General features: G+C 45.8%; 1 protein-coding gene across 1 annotated transcript in view; it reads left to right on the forward strand.

The window, feature by feature from the left end:
* Positions 1–15771, forward strand: part of LOC144687161 (tRNA (32-2'-O)-methyltransferase regulator THADA) — a 173443-nt gene that overhangs the window by 56545 nt on the left and 101127 nt on the right. The window contains exons 9-10 of the mRNA XM_078552901.1: positions 9182–9342; positions 13212–13378. Coding sequence (XP_078409027.1) covers positions 9182–9342; positions 13212–13378 — 328 coding nt within the window. The remainder of the gene's footprint in view (positions 1–9181; positions 9343–13211; positions 13379–15771) is intronic.

Below are 15771 nucleotides of genomic sequence, written 5' to 3' on the forward strand. Positions count from 1 at the left end.
TTGCAACAGTTATATATTCCTTTCTGGTGCAAAGACACAACAGGAAAAGTGGCCCAACCATGGCTACAAAAGAAATTAAGGATAGTATTAGATCCAAAGAGGAGTCATGTAACATTTCTAGAAAAAGTCGCAAGCCTGGGAATTGAGAGCAGTTTAAAATTCAGCAAAGGACGACCAAAAAATTGAGTGAGGGGAAAAATAGAGTATGGGAGTAAGCTTGCAAGGAACGTAAAATTGGATTGTAAAAGCCTCTATAAGTATGTAAGAAGAAAAAAAATTAGGGAAGACAAATGTAGGTCCCTTACAGTCCGAAACAGGAGAAATTATAATAGAAAACAAGGATGTGGCAGAGCAATTAAACAACTACTTCAGTTCTGTCTTCACGGAGGAAGACACAAATAACTTCCCAAAAATACTAGGGAACCAAAGGTCCAGTCAGAAGGACGAATTGAAGGAAATGAATACTACTAAAAAAACAGTGCTGGGGAAATTAATGGAACTGAAAGCCAATAAATTCACAGGGCCTGATAATGTATATCCCAAGGTACTAAAGGCCATGGAAATAGTGGATGCATTGGTTGTCAAATTCCAAACATTTCCTCCTACCTCTCCCTGGACCATGACCCCACCACAGAACATCAAGCCATTGTTTCCAGGACTGTCACTGACCTCATCTCCTCTGGAGATCTTCCTCCCACAGCTTCCAACTTGATAGTCGCCCAACCTCGGACGGCCCGCTTCTACCTCCTACCCAAAATCCACAAACAGAACTGTCCCGGCAGACCGATCGTGTCAGCCTGTTCCTGCCCCACGGAACTCATTTCTCGTTATCTTGACTCCCTTCTCTCTCCCCTTGTCCAGTCCCTTCCCACCTACATCCGTGATTCCTCTGACACCTTACGTCACATCAACAATTTCCAGTTCCCTGGCCCCAACCGCTTCCTCTTCACCATGGATGTCCAATCCCTCTACACCTCCATCCCCCACCAGGATGGTCTGAGGGCCCTTAGCTTCTTCCTTGAACAGAGGCCTGAACAATCCCCATCCACCACTACTCTCCTCCGTCTGGCTGAACTTGTTCTCACACTGAACAATTTCTCCTTTAACTCCTCTCACTTCCTCCAAATAAAAGGTGTGGCTATGGGTACCCGCATGGGCCCCAGCTATGCCTGTCTCTTTATGGGGTATGTGGAACATTCCTTGTTCCAGTCCTACTCCGGCCCCCTCCCACAACTCTTTCTCCGGTACATCGATGATTACTTCGGTGCTGCTTCATGCTCTCGTCAGGACCTGGAAAAATTTATTAATTTTGCTTCCAATCTCCACCCCTCCATCATCTTCACATGGTCCATCTCTGACACTTCTCTTCCCTTCCTTGACCTCTCTGTCTCAATTTCTGATGATAGACTGTCCACCAATATCCATTACAAGCCTACCGACTCCCACAGCTACCTCGACTACAGCTCCTCACACCCAGCTTCTTGTAAAGACTCCATCCCATTCTCTCAGTTCCTTCGCCTCCGTCGCATCTGTTCTGATGACGCTACCTTCAAAAACAGCTCCTCTGACATGTCCTCCTTCTTCCTTAACCGAGGTTTTCCATCCACGGTGGTTGACAGGGCCCTCAACCGTGTCCGGCCCATATCCCGCGCATCCTCCCTCACGCCTTCTCCTCCTTCCCAGAAACATGATAGGGTCCCCCTTGTCCTCACTTATCACCCCACCAGCCTCCGCATTCAAAGGATCATCCTCCGCCATTTCCGCCAACTCCAGCATGATGCCACCACCAAACCCATCTTCCCTTCACCCCCCCTGGTGGCATTCCGTAGGGATCGTTCCCTCCGGGACACCCTGGTCCACTCCTCCATCATCCCCTACTCCTCAACCCCCACTTATGGCACCTCCCCATGCCCACGCAGAAGATGCAACACCTGCCCCTTCACTTCCTCTCTCCTCACCGTCCAAGGGCCCAAACACTCCTTTCAAGTGAAGCAGCATTTCACTTGCATTTCCCCTAACTTAGTCTACTGCATTCGTTGCTCCCAATGCGGTCTCCTCTACATTGGAGAGACCAAACGCAAACTGGGCGACCGTTTTGCGGAACACCTGCGGTCTGTCCGCAAGAAAGACCCAAACCTCCCTGTCGCTTGCCATTTTAACACTCCACCCTGTTCTCTTGCCCACATGTCTGTCCTTGGCTTGCTGCATTGTTCCAGTGAAGCCCAACGCAAACTGGAGGAACAGCACCTCATCTTCCGACTAGGCACTTTACAGCCTTCCGGGCTGAATATTGAATTCAACAACTTTAGATCTTAAACTCCCCCTCCCCCCATCCCCACCCCGTTTCTCCCCCACCCCCTTTTTTTTCAATAATTTATATAGATTCTTCTTTCCCCACCTATTTCCATTATTTTTAAATCTAAAACTAAAACCTTGTTAGCCTTTCCACCCCACCCCCACTAGAGCTGTACTTTGAATATCCTGTCTTCCATTCTTAATTAGCACTTTTCTCAGACAAAACACCTCTTTGACCCTTTTGTCTGTGACATCTTTTGATTATCTGCTCATCTCCACAATCACCACACCCTCAATGTCTCTCTCTCCCCCCCCACCCACCTTAAACGAATTTATATTTCTCCCTTCTTCTAACTATGCTTCAGTTCTGCCGAAGGGCCATGAAGGCTCAAAACGTTAACTGATTTCTTCTCTGCCGATGCTGCCAGACCTGCTGAGTTTTTCCAGGTAATTCTGTTTTTGTTTTGGATTTCCAGCATCCGCAGTAGCTTTTAGCTTTTTGTTTTTAAATTCCAAAATTATGTAGATTCTGAAATAACCCCGGCAGATTAGAGGATGGCAAGTGTAACCCCACTATTTAAAAAAGAAGGGAGGAAGAAAACAGGGAATTACAGACCGGTTAGCCTAACATCATAGAACCATAGAAAAGTTACAGCACAGAAGGAGGCCATTCAGCCCGAGGAAACCCAGGTGCCCTTTCTAATCCCACCTTCCTGCACCCGGCCCATAGCCCTGTAGCCTACAGCACTTTAGGTGCAGATCCAGGTACTTTATAAAAGAGTTTAAAGTTTCTGCCTCTACCACCAACTTAGGCAGTGAATTCTAGACACCCACTACCCTCTGCGTAAAAAAGTTCTTCCTCATGTACCCCCTACACCTTCTGCCACTTATCTTGAATCTATGTCCCCTGGTTCTAGAATTCTCCATCAAGGGAAACAATTTTATCCTGTCCACTCTATCTATTCCCCTCATAATTTTGTACACCTCAATCAAGTCACCTCTCAGCCTTCTTTGTTCTAAGGAAAATAACCCCAACCTATCCAATCTCTCCTTGTAGCTATACTTTTCTAACCCTGGTAACATTCTTGTAAACCTCCTCTGTACTCTCTCCAGAGCTATTACGTCCTTCCTGTAATGTGGTGACCAGAACTGCACACAATACTCCAGTTGTGGCCTCGCCAGTGTTTTATACAATTCCAGCATTATATCCTTACTTTTATATTCTATACCTCTGCCAATGAAGGAGAGCATTCCATATGCCTTGTCTACTTGAAATGCTGCCTTCAGGCACCTGTGTACTTGTACGCCAAGATCTCTCACTTCATCTACCCCTCTTAGTATATTCCCATTTATTGTGTAATCCCTGTAACTGTTTGACCTCCCTTAATGTATGACCTCACACTTCTGTATGTTAAAATCCATCTACCACTTTACCGCCCACTCCATCAACCCATTTATATCGTTTTGGAGATTATGGCTATCCTCTGCACTATCCACTACTCGGCCAATCTCTGTGTCATCTGCAAATTTCCCAATCGTGCCCTCCACGTTCACGTCCAAATCGTTAATATATAACACAAACAGCAAGGGTCCCAACACCGAGCCCTGTGAGCACCACTTGAGACAACTTTCCATTCGCAAGGGCATCCATCGACCATTACCCTTTGTTTCCTGTTACAAAGCCAACCTCTTATCCAGTTTGCCACATTACCCTGAATCCCATGGGCTTTTACTTTCCTGACCAATCTGCCATGTGGGACCTTGTCAAATGCCTTGCTAAAATCCATGTACACACCATCGACTGCACTACCTTCATCAACCCTTCTTGTCCACTTCCCCAAAGAATTCAATCAAATTTGTGAGGCAAGACCTTCCTTTAACAAATCCATGCTGACCATCCCTGACTAGTCCATGCCTTTCTAGATGACAGTTAATCCTATCTCTCAGAATTGATTCTACTAATTTGCTCACCACCGATGTAAGACTAACTGGCCTATAATTGTTTGGCATTTCCTTTGATCCCTTATTAAACAATGGAACTACGTTTGCATTTCTCCAGTCCTCCGGTACCTCCCCTGTATCTAGTGAAGATTGGAAAATCATCCTCAGGGCATCTGCTATCTCCTCCCTGACTTCCTTCAGCAGCCTCGGAAACAATCCATCTGGCCCTGGTGACTTATCAACTTTCAAGGATTTCAACCCTTCGAGTACTTCCTCTCTCTTTATGACTATCCTGTCCAATATCTTGCAGTTTTCCTCCTGGACTGCTATATCTACATCCTCCCTTTCCTTTGTAAACATGGAGACAAAATATTAATTCAAAACCCTTCCCACAGCCTCTGCATCTACACACAAGTTTCCATCTTCATCTTTGATAGGTCCCACTTTTTCCTTAACTAACCTTTTAGCATTAATGTATTGGCAAATACCTTTGGGTTATCTTTAACTTTACTTGCTAATCTTTTTTCATGCCCTCTCTTTGGTTTCCTTATTTCCTTTTTTACTTCGTCCATGCACTTCCTATATTCGTCTAGGCTATCTGCAGTGCTTAGTTCTTTGTGCCTATCGTACGCTTTCTTTTTCTGTTTGATCTTCCCCTGTATTCCTCTAGACAACCGGGGGGTCTAGATTTGGCAGTACCACTCTTATTTTTGTAGGGGACATGTCTACTTTGTACAATTAGGATCTTGCTTTTTAATGCTTCCCACTGGTTTTCCACTGTTTTATCCTCCAGCAGTGCTGTCCAGTCCACCTCAGCCAAGTCCCTTCTCATTTCTACAAAATTTGCCTTCCCCCAGTTCAAGACTTTTAGTCCTGCCTTATCTCTGTCCTTTTCCATGGTAATGCTAAATCTAACTGAATTGTGATTACTGTCCCCGATATGGTCGCCAACTGTCACTTCACCCACTTGCCCTTCTTCGTTCCCCAAGACTAGGTCTAGAATTGCACCTCCCCTCGTTGGGTTTGTCACTAATTGGTTGAAAAAATTTTCCTGGACACACTGCATGAATTTTTCTCCCTCAGTGCCCCTTATATTGTTTGAATCCCAGTTGATATTAGGATAGTTGAAGTCTCCTACCATTATTGCCCTCTTGTTCTTACAAGCAGAAATTTGCCTACATATTTGTTCTTCTATGTCCCTTTCACTATTTGGGGGTCTGTCGTATACTCCCAGTAGTGTGACTGCCCCTTTTTTATTTCTAAGCTCAATCCATACAGCCTGGTTTATTAACCCATTTAGTATATCATCCCTTCTCACATCTGGAATTGATTCTTTAACCATTAGTGCTACCCACGCCCCCCCCCCCCCTCCTTTTTTATCTCCTGCTCTATCATGTCTGTAGACTCTATAACCAGGGATATTAAGTTGCCAGTTTTGTTCCTCCTTTTGCCAGGTCTCCATTATAGCAATGACATCCTGCTGCCATGTGTCTACCTGTGCCCTTAACTCATCTACCTTGTTTGTAATACTCCTTGCATTGAAGTATAAACAGTTTAACCCCGTCAATTTCCCTTGCTGGACACTTTTTAAACTTTGATTCTCCATGTCTATCACAACGTCACTAGCTAATGTTCTACCTCCATTTTTCTGATCTGAATCTGACCTATCTGATCCTACTCCTGGGATCCCATCCCCCTGCCACACTAGTTTAAATACTCCCCAATAGAACTAGCAAAAGCCCCCGCAAGGACACTGGTCCCAGCTCTGCCTGGGTGCAGCCCGTCCGGTTTGTACAGGTTCCACCTTCCCCAGAACCCCAGTGCCTCAAGAATCTGAATCCCTCCCAGCTACACCACCTCTCCAGCCACGTGTTCATTTGGTCTATCCTCTTATTCCTGCTCTCGCTAGCACGTGGAACTGGGAGTAATCCTGAGATTACTACATTTGAGATCCTGTATTTTAATTTATCTCCTAACTCCATGTACTGAGCTTGCAGGTCCTCATCCCTTAGTTTACCAAAATCGTTGGTACCAATGTGTACCATGACTACTGGCTGCTTACCTTCCCTCCCCAGAATGTCCTGCAGCCGCTCCGTGACATTCCGGACCCTGGCACCAGGGAGGCAACATACCATAAATATAAAAACAAAAAAAAAGGCAACATACCATCCTTGATTCACGTTTGCGGCCACAGAAGCGTCTGTCTGTGCCCCTAACTGTTGAATCCCCTATCACTATAGCCCTGTCACTTGTTTTCCTCCCGCCCCTCTGAGCAGCAGAGCACCCATGGTGCCGTGACCTTGGCTGTTGCTGCCTTCCCCTGAGAGGCCATTCCCCCCCAACAGTATCCAAAGCGGTATATCTGTTAGAGTGGGGGATGACCACAGGGGACTCCTGCACTACCTTCCTGAGTTTTTTACTGTTCCTGATGGTCACCCATTCCCTTTCTGCCTGTGTAACCTTCACCTGTGGTGTGACTGCCTCGCTAAACGTGCTATCCACAACTTGCTCAGCATCGTGGATGCTCCACAATGAGTCCACTAGCAGCTCTAGCTCCAAAATCCGGTTAGTTAGAAGCTGCATTTGGACACACCTTCTGCACACATGGTCAACAGGGACGCTGAAAGCGTCCCTCATTTCCCACATCCTGCAGGAGGAGCATATCATGGGTCTGAGATCTCCTGCCATGATGTCCCTCTTGATTAAGCTAGTTACTCCCTTAAAAAATACGCTAGCTCGGGGCCTTATTTATGTTAGCTAGGAACCTTGTTTCTTGACTAATTATACTTGTACAGTACTACTCTATATACTTTTTTTTAGCTCCTACCTCAGTATTAAGCAATGAATAACTTTAATAGATTAAAAAAAAATCTCACCAGGATTTACTCACCAATCAGTTGCTTTTTTTTTAAAATGCACTTTCAGATGAGTGTCCCTCGCAGGTCTGATGCACCCCTGAAGGTATTGCCTCTCCCTCTCTTTTTTTTTGGTTTGAGGAGGGGGGAGGGATGGAAACACTACAGCAATGTAATGTTTGGGTCTATTCCATTCTTTGACAGTGGCTCCTCCTCGATCCCCTTCTGAGTCGCGGTGTCTGCGTTGACTTCGCCCAGAATGCTTCAGTCACTTCTTACTATCGCCCTCTGTTGGATGCTCTTCCTCCTGTTGAGTGCAAGAGTCCTTCTCCTCGATCCCCTACTGAGTCGCGGTGTCAATGGTGAGGAAAATGCTGGAGTCTGTTATAAAGGATGTAATAACAGGACACTTAGAAAATATCAATGGGATTAAACAAAGTCAACATGGATTTATGAAAGGGAAATCATGTTTGACAAACCTACTGGAGTTGTTTAAGCACGTAACTAGCATAATAGATAAGGGAGAACCAGTGAATGTGGTGTATTTGGATTTTCAGAAAGCTTTTGATAAAGTCCCACATAAGAGGTTAGTGTGCAAAATTAAAGCACATGGGCTTGGGGGTAATATATTGGCATTGATTGAGAATTGGTTTGCAGACAGGAAACAGAGAGTCGGAATAAATGGGTCTTTTTTCGAATGGCAGGCGGTGACTAGTGGGGTACCGAATGGATCAGTGCTTGGGCCCCAGCTATTCACAATTTATATATCAATGATTTGGATGAGGGAACCAAATGTAATATTTCCAAGTTTGCTGATGACACAAAACTAGGTGGGAATGTGAGTGGTGAGGAGGGTGTTAAGAGGCTTCAAGGCAATTTAGACAAGTTGAGTGAGTGGGAAAATACATGGCAGATGCAGCATAATGTGGATAAGTGTGAAGCTATCCACTTTGGTAGGAAAAACAGAATGGTAGAGTATTGTTTAAATGGTGATAGATTGGGAAATGTTGATGTACAAAGGGACCTGGGTATTCTTGTACACCAGTCACTGAAAGCAAGCATGCAGGTGCAGCAAGCAGTTAAGAAGGCAAATGGTATGTTGACCTTCATTGTGAGAGGACTCGAGTACAGGAGCAGGGATGTCTTATTGCAGCTGTGCAGGGCCTTGGTGAGACCACACTTGGAATATTGTGTGCAGATTTGGTCTCCTTACCTAAGAAAAGATATACTTGTCATAGAGGGAGTGCAGCGAAGGTTCACCAGACCTGGGATTGTCACATGAGGAGAGATTGGGCCAACTAGGCCTGTGTTCACTGGAGTTTAGAAGAATGAGAGGGGATCTCATTGAAACATATAAAATTCTGACAGGGATGGACACACTGGATGCAGGGATGATATTTCCTCTGGCTGGGGGTCTAGAACAAGGAGTCACAATCTCAGTATACGGGGTAGGCTAATTAGGACTGAGATGAGGGGAAACTTCTTTACGCAGAGGGTGGTGAACCTGTGGAGTTCTCTACCACAGAAAGCAGTGGAGGCCAAGTCACTGAATATATCTAAGAAGGAAATGGATAGATTTCTCGACTCAAAAGGCATCAAAGGGTACGGCGAGAGAGCGGGAGTATGGCATTGAGATAGAGGATCAGCCATGGTCATATTGAATGGCACAGCAGTCTCAAAGGGCCGAATGACAAACTGCTGCTTCTATTTTCTATGTCACTGGGGAGTGTATTCCTGGTCAGTTTGGCTCAATCACTGGGGAATTTATTCCTGGTCAGTGTGGTTCAGTCACTGGGGCGTTTATTCTGGATCAGTGTTTCTCATTCACCCATTGGGGAGCTTATTCTGGGTCAGTGTGGCTCACTCACTCACTGGGGAATTTATTCTTGGTCATTGTGGTTCAGTCACTGGGGAGTTTATTCTGGGTCAGTGTGACTCAGTCACTCAGTGTGCTGTTGATGGAGTCAGCTTAATTTCCCTCTCACAGTGGTCTCTATGATGGGATGGAGGATGTCTGCCTATCCCCACATGTTACTATCCTCTGTTTCTTGTTCACTGCCATTCAGCTGACACTGTTTCTTCTGCTCCAGATCAGGGAACTGGCTGCCAAGCTGCTAGTGTCATACCTCCCCGTGCCTCTACCTCAGCTGCTGTCTACTGGCCTGTTTAAGCGTGCTCTCAGGATGTTGTGCAGTCCCAGAGTGTCTCAGGCTGAGGCTGGGGCCCTGATGTTGAAAACAGCTCTTCAAAAGTTAGTATTTAACATCACGCAGTGAGTACTGGCTGTGTTGTCATTGTTATTAATGAGGGGTGGGGATATTAGTTCCTGAGTGGGGGAGGGGCAGCTGGGACCACATTTTCTGTTGTTGCTGTTGTCTCCTGGTGACAATTGGGTATGATTGTTTTATATTATTGGTGTGAAGTGAGGTGGTATCCTGGGTTCGAGGCCCACTTCAGAGCCACTTCAGAACAAGATAAGAGAAGTCTTGTCAGAGTGGGCAGACCTGCAAAAGTTGATTCTATCCAAAATGTGCAATGTATTTGCTAATTGCATGTGAGGTTAAGCAGAAAACTGTCTAAAGGAGAACTAGTATGCGGACCATGGTCGCTTAGCGCAGGAATCTTTCCAAGGGAATGGGGGAAGAAAAGAATTGTGATAATTGTAGGGGATTCCATAATTCGGAGTGGAGAGCATCCTTTGTAAGCAGGATCCCACAAGATATGTTGCCTTCCTAGTACCAGGGTGAGGGCTATCTCAACCGTCTTGGAAGGATTGTGAGAGGGAGGGCGAGGATCCAGTTGTTGTGATCCATGTTGTAATCAACAACATAGGGAAGAGTAGACAAGAGGTCCTTTTTGATGAGTACCAGAAATAGGAGCTAAATTGAAGAACAGTATCTCAGGGTGTATAATCTCTGGATTATTACCCAAACCACATGAGAATTGGCGTAGGGTAAACAGATTAGAGAAGTGCACATGTGGCTCAGGGTTTGCTGTGGGAAAGAGGGGTTCCATTTGATGGGACACTGACTCCAGTACTGGGACACGAAGGAGCAGGATCCACCTGAGCAGGACTGGGACCAGCGTCCTTGCGGAAAGGATAAATAAGGCAGTCACAAGAAGTAAGTGGGCGGGGTGAGGTGAAATATGTAGTGTAGATAAATGGTTCAAAAAAAAGTGAGAAAGGGAAGAGTAGAGTAACAGGCAAAACTGAAATATGTAAAGTGATTAAAGAGAGAGAAATAGGAAATGTGTGAGAAAAAAAATATTCGATCAGAATGACAGGTTAGGGTGTGTGGCCTAAATAAATGTTCTTTCTACAAACACAGAGTACAAGGAACAAATCGAAAGAATTGCAGACGCAAATTAAATTTACAGGGTATGAAATGGTAGGCATTACTGAGTTGGATGCCTTTTTAATCATTCTTTCAACCTGTCCTGCCACCTTCAATGATTTGTGCACATATACCCCCAGATCCTTCTGCCCTTGAATCCCCTTTGGAACTGTATCCTATATTTTGTATTTTCTCTCTTCATTCTTCCTGTCAAAATGAATCATTTTGCACTTCTCTGTGTTAAATTTAATCTGACAGCTGTCCACCCGTTCTCCATTGAACCAGTCTGACTATGTTCTTTGAAGTCTATCAGTATTCTCCTCATAGTTTACAATACTTACACGTTTTGTGTCATCTGCAAATTTTGAAATGGTGTCCTGTACATCCATGTCAAAGCTATTTATATATATAAATGAAGAAAAGCAATTATCCTAGTAACAACTCCTGAGACCCAACCCCCCCACCCCCTGTATACCATCGTCCAGTCCGAAAGACAGCTGTTCACCACTACTCTCTGTTTCCTGTCACTCAGCCAATTTCATATCTATGCTGCCTCCTTTTTATTCCAGGGGTATTTAACTGTGCTGACAAGCTGTATTGTGGCACTTTATCAAATGCCTTTTGGAAGCCCATATACATCAAAGGAACCACATTACCTTCAGTATTGCTGAAAAAAGACATGTGTTGTCAAAGTTTTTAGTTTTGCACTTATCAGAACAATTCATAAGAATACCAAATGTAAAGGGACCAACAATTTATGTTGCATGAGAAGCTAGTCCTGATTGTTTGGCAAGTGGACTCTGATTGGTAAAGGCGTTACTATGGAGAATGCACCAGTTAACTGATGACTAATAGTTAAGCACCAAGCTTTGTTTACATTCTAACCAGGCAGGTTGACTCTGATTAGTCAATACATTGCCCTGGGGAATGAACCAGAGAATGGCTGCCGCCTATTTTGTTCAGTTGAAAAAGACGCAATGTTCTTTCTGTCTGCAAAGAACAGGGCCCTGTGTGAGTACGTGTAGCTTCTAGCATGTGTAAGTGAGCTATACTGCGAACCCGACTGATGATCTTAAATTGGTTGTCAATGTAATTCTTAGCATTGTTTAGCAAATGTTGTCCAATTGTGGAATCATGTCTAATGTTGGACACTATGGGCAGAAATTTGCGCTGACCAGGTGAGCGCGTGCCCGACCCACTCAAGCATAACGTAATGCGCGATGATGTTAATCAAGCGTCCCGATGTCATTGTGCACTTGTGCGATATTTTGGTCAGCGGGCACACGCGGAAGATGGCAGTGTGCCCATCAACAATTAACAGGCCTATTAAGGTCATTAAAGTAATAATTGATGAAATTTTTTGCTGCCCATCCAACCTTACAGCTGGCTGGCAGGCGGAAAGCCCTAGCAGCCTTTGGATTTTTTAGGAAACCTCATCCACGGGCGGGATGAGGTTTCCAACAGCAAATAAAAATTAAATAAAATGTTTAAAATTTTTAAATTTCATTCATAACATTTCCCTGCTCATGTGACAGAGTCCCATGAGGGGACATGTTTTTAACAGTGGTAAATTTTTTTATTTTTGTGTTTTTAAATTTTCAGCTTCCTGCAGCAGCTCTGTGCTTCCGCGCTCGCCCTCTTCCCGCCCCACCCTGGCAGTGTGAGCGTTGCAGTGCGTGTTTCATGTTGGCTGGCTGTGAATTGGCCAGCCAGCATGAAATCGTTGTTGGGGCCCGATCACGGGCGGCAGAGGTAACCTTTATCTGCCATGTGTTCCCCATTTCACCAGCCTATCAATGTCCTCTTGTAACAAAGGCAAAATATTGCAGATGCCAGAAACAGAATTAACCTTTCAGGTCAAAGACTTTTTATCGGAACTATTATTAGTGTCTACCTGAAGCCTGCTATTATCCTCCTCATTGTTAACAACAAAAGATGATTCAATACCTGTCAAGCCAGAAGTGTAAAATGAGCATCAAAATAGCAAAATATGATCAAAGAAATGAAGAATAATATAAAACATTTTTTTATTGAAAAAAAGAAAAGTGAGAGATGCAGTGGGACCACTTAAAGGGAACAAAGCAATTGATGCTACAGGTAACCATACCCCCACCCCGTCATCTCTTCCCAATTGTCCCATCCATCCACCCAGTCCCCCACTTGCAACCCCACCCAGTCCCCCACTTGCAACCCCATCCAACCCCCACTTCCAGCCACCCCACCCAATCCCCCACTTCCAGCCCCACTCACCCACTCAAGCTCCCCACTTCCAGTCCCACCCATCCAATTCCCTACTTCTAGCCCCTTGCACCCACCCAATCCCCCGCTTCCAGCCCACCCACAGTAACCTCACATCCAACCCTTTCCACCTACCATATCCCCACAGTCCTATTCTAACCCTCACAGTCCCACCACCCACTGTATCGAACCCACCCCCCAGCAAGCCCCACACCTACCCCAACCCCCCGCCAGCCACACTTAACCCTACCTAATGGCCCTCATCCTACCCACCCACTGTATCCAACCAACCACCTCAACCCAACCCCATCCCCACCTATCCACCTTATCTCCACACCATCGCAACCCCTCAACCACCCACCCACCTTATCCACAACCCAATGCCATCCACAGTGAGTTCAACCGTCTTGCCCTGCACTCTTCAGTGAAATTTAAACCATTGCTTCCTGTGAGTGGGCTGATCTTTGCCCATTGGTTTTTGCAGACAGGGTGACAGTCAGCCAAAGAGTCTCTTCACTTTATATTTTTCTCTGATTCTTTCTTCTAGGTGTGATGTTTCAGTTCTACAGGGTATTGTTGCTCAGGGGGAGGCCCCTGTCGAGGCATGGTCCCAACCCTTGAACTTTGTAACCTACCTACATCAGCTGTTGGAGGAGCAGTACCGAGTGGCTCGGGCGGATCTGCTGCAGGCCGCAGGTACCAAGCCAATGCACGGTAAGGAGCTGCCTGGCACTGAGCATTTACCCTGGGGCAAAGCCTGACCATTACTAGGGGTAGGGTACAGGGAGGGATCTGTGAAGCCCTGAGCTGGTGGTATGCTTCTCTATTGGTCAAATTCTGGATGTGAGTCTTAGTGGCATGATTATTGGGGAAGACTAATTTCCCATTTCCTCGTCCTCCTTAATTGCACTGGTAATATGCACAATTACTCATAAACTACTTGTAACGTTTTGAGACTTTATCCACTTGGCTTGGAAACGACTTGATTTCAATTCCAAATCAAAATTTGGAAATTCAAGTCCAGTGTTTCTCTTTGAGTTAATATTAAAGGCCTGCAGTCACTGCCTAATGCCAGTTGCAAAGGGTGATGGGACAGCCACCAAATGTGTCAGCATTGAGGGAATGACAAGTCAGTGCAACAGTTCACACCCAGAGAAGGCTCCAGCTGGGTGCGTGGTGACACAGGCAGTACTGTTAAATAATATCGAGACTCCAAGGGTTAAATTACAAGAAGTCACGTGTGGGCGTCACTGACTGGGCCAGCATTTATTGCCCATCCCTAGTTGCCCTTGAGAAGGTGGTGGTGAGCTGCCTTCTTGAAACGCTGCAGCCCATGTGCTGTAGGTACACCCACAGTGCTGTTAGGGAGGGAGTTCCAGGATTTTGACTCAGCGACAGTGAAGGAACGGTGCTATATTTCCAAGTCAGGATGGTGAGTGACTTGGAGGGGAACTTGCAGGTTGTGGTGTTCCCTTGAATCTGTTGCCCTTGTCCTTCTAATTGGTAGAGGTTGTGGGTTTGGAAGGTGCTGTTGAAGGAGCCTTGGGGAGCCCTTGCAGTGCATCTTGTAGATAGTACACACTGCTGCTACTGTACCCCAGTGGGGGAGGGAATGAATATTTGTGGAAGGGGTGCCAGTCAAGTGAATTGCCTTGTCCTGGATGGTGTCAAGCTTCTTGAGTTTTGATGGAGCTGCACTCATCCAAGCAAGTAGATAGCATTCCTTCCTGACTTGTGCCTTGTAGATGGTGGACAGGCTTTGGGGAGTCAGGAGGTGAGTTACTCGCCATAGGATTCCTAGCCTCGGACCTGCTCTTGTAGCCACAGTATTTATATGGCTAGTCCAGTTCATGGTCAATGTTAACCCCCAGGATGTTGATAGTGGGAGATTCAGCGATGGTAATGCCATTACATGTCAAGCAGTGATGGTTAGATTCTCTCTGGTTGAAGATGGTCATTGCCCGGCACTTGTGTGGCACAAATGTTACTTGCCACTTAACCAGCCCAAGCCTGAATGTTGTCCAGGTCTTGCTGCAAATGGACACCGACTGCTTCAGTATCTGAGGAGCCACGAATGTTGCTGAACATTGTGCAATCGTCAGTGAACGTCACCACGTCTGACCTTATGATGGAAGGGAGGCCATTGATGAAGCAGCTGAAGATGGATGGGCTAAGGATACTACCCTGAGGAACCCCTGCAGTGATGACCTGGGCTTAAGATGATTGGCCTCCAACAACCACACTGTCTTCTTTTGTGCCAGGGATGAATCCAATCAGTGGAGAGTTTTCCCCCTGATTCCACGCTTGGTCAAATGCTGCCTTGATGCCTTGAGTTTACCTCATTTGTCCACGTTTGGATCAAGGCTGTATTGAGGTCAGGAGCTGTGTGATCCTGTCGGAACCCAAACTCAGCAACAACGAACAGGTTATTGCTGTATAAGTGCCACTTGATAGCACTGTTAATGACCCCTTACATTACTTTGCTGATGATTGATAGTAGACTGATGGGGCAGTGATTTACTGGATTGGATTATACATACAAAGTTTACGGCACAGAAAAAGACCACTTGACCATCATGTCTATGCCTGCCGGAAAACCCAGCCTAATCCTACTTTCCAGCATTTGGTCCATAGTCCTGCAGGTTACAGCAGTTGAGGTGAATTTGTCCTGCTTTTTGTGTCCAGGACATACCTGGGTGATTTTCCACATTGCCGGGTAGAAGCCAGTGTTGTAGCTGTACTGGAACAGCTTGGCGAGGGGCACTGGTTAATTCTGGAGCACAAGTCTTCAGTACTACTACTGAGATGTTGCCAAGGTCCATTGCCTTAAAAGTATCCAGTGCCTTCAGCTGTTTCTTGATATCATGTGAAGTGAATTGAATTGGCTGAAGACTGGCATCTGTGATGTGGGGACCTCCAGAGGAGGCTGAGATGGATCATCCACTTCTCGCTGAAGATTATTGCAAATGCTTCAGCCTTGTCTTTTGCACTGATGTGCTGGGCTCCCCCATCATTGAGGATGGGGAAATTTGTTGAGCCTCCTCGTCCTTCTGTTAGTTGATTAATTGTCCACCACCATTCACGACTGGATATGGCAGGGCTGCAGA

The sequence above is a fragment of the Cetorhinus maximus genome, chromosome 12 (assembly GCF_964194155.1).
Source record: "Cetorhinus maximus chromosome 12, sCetMax3.hap1.1, whole genome shotgun sequence".
Classification (NCBI taxonomy): domain Eukaryota; kingdom Metazoa; phylum Chordata; class Chondrichthyes; order Lamniformes; family Cetorhinidae; genus Cetorhinus; species Cetorhinus maximus.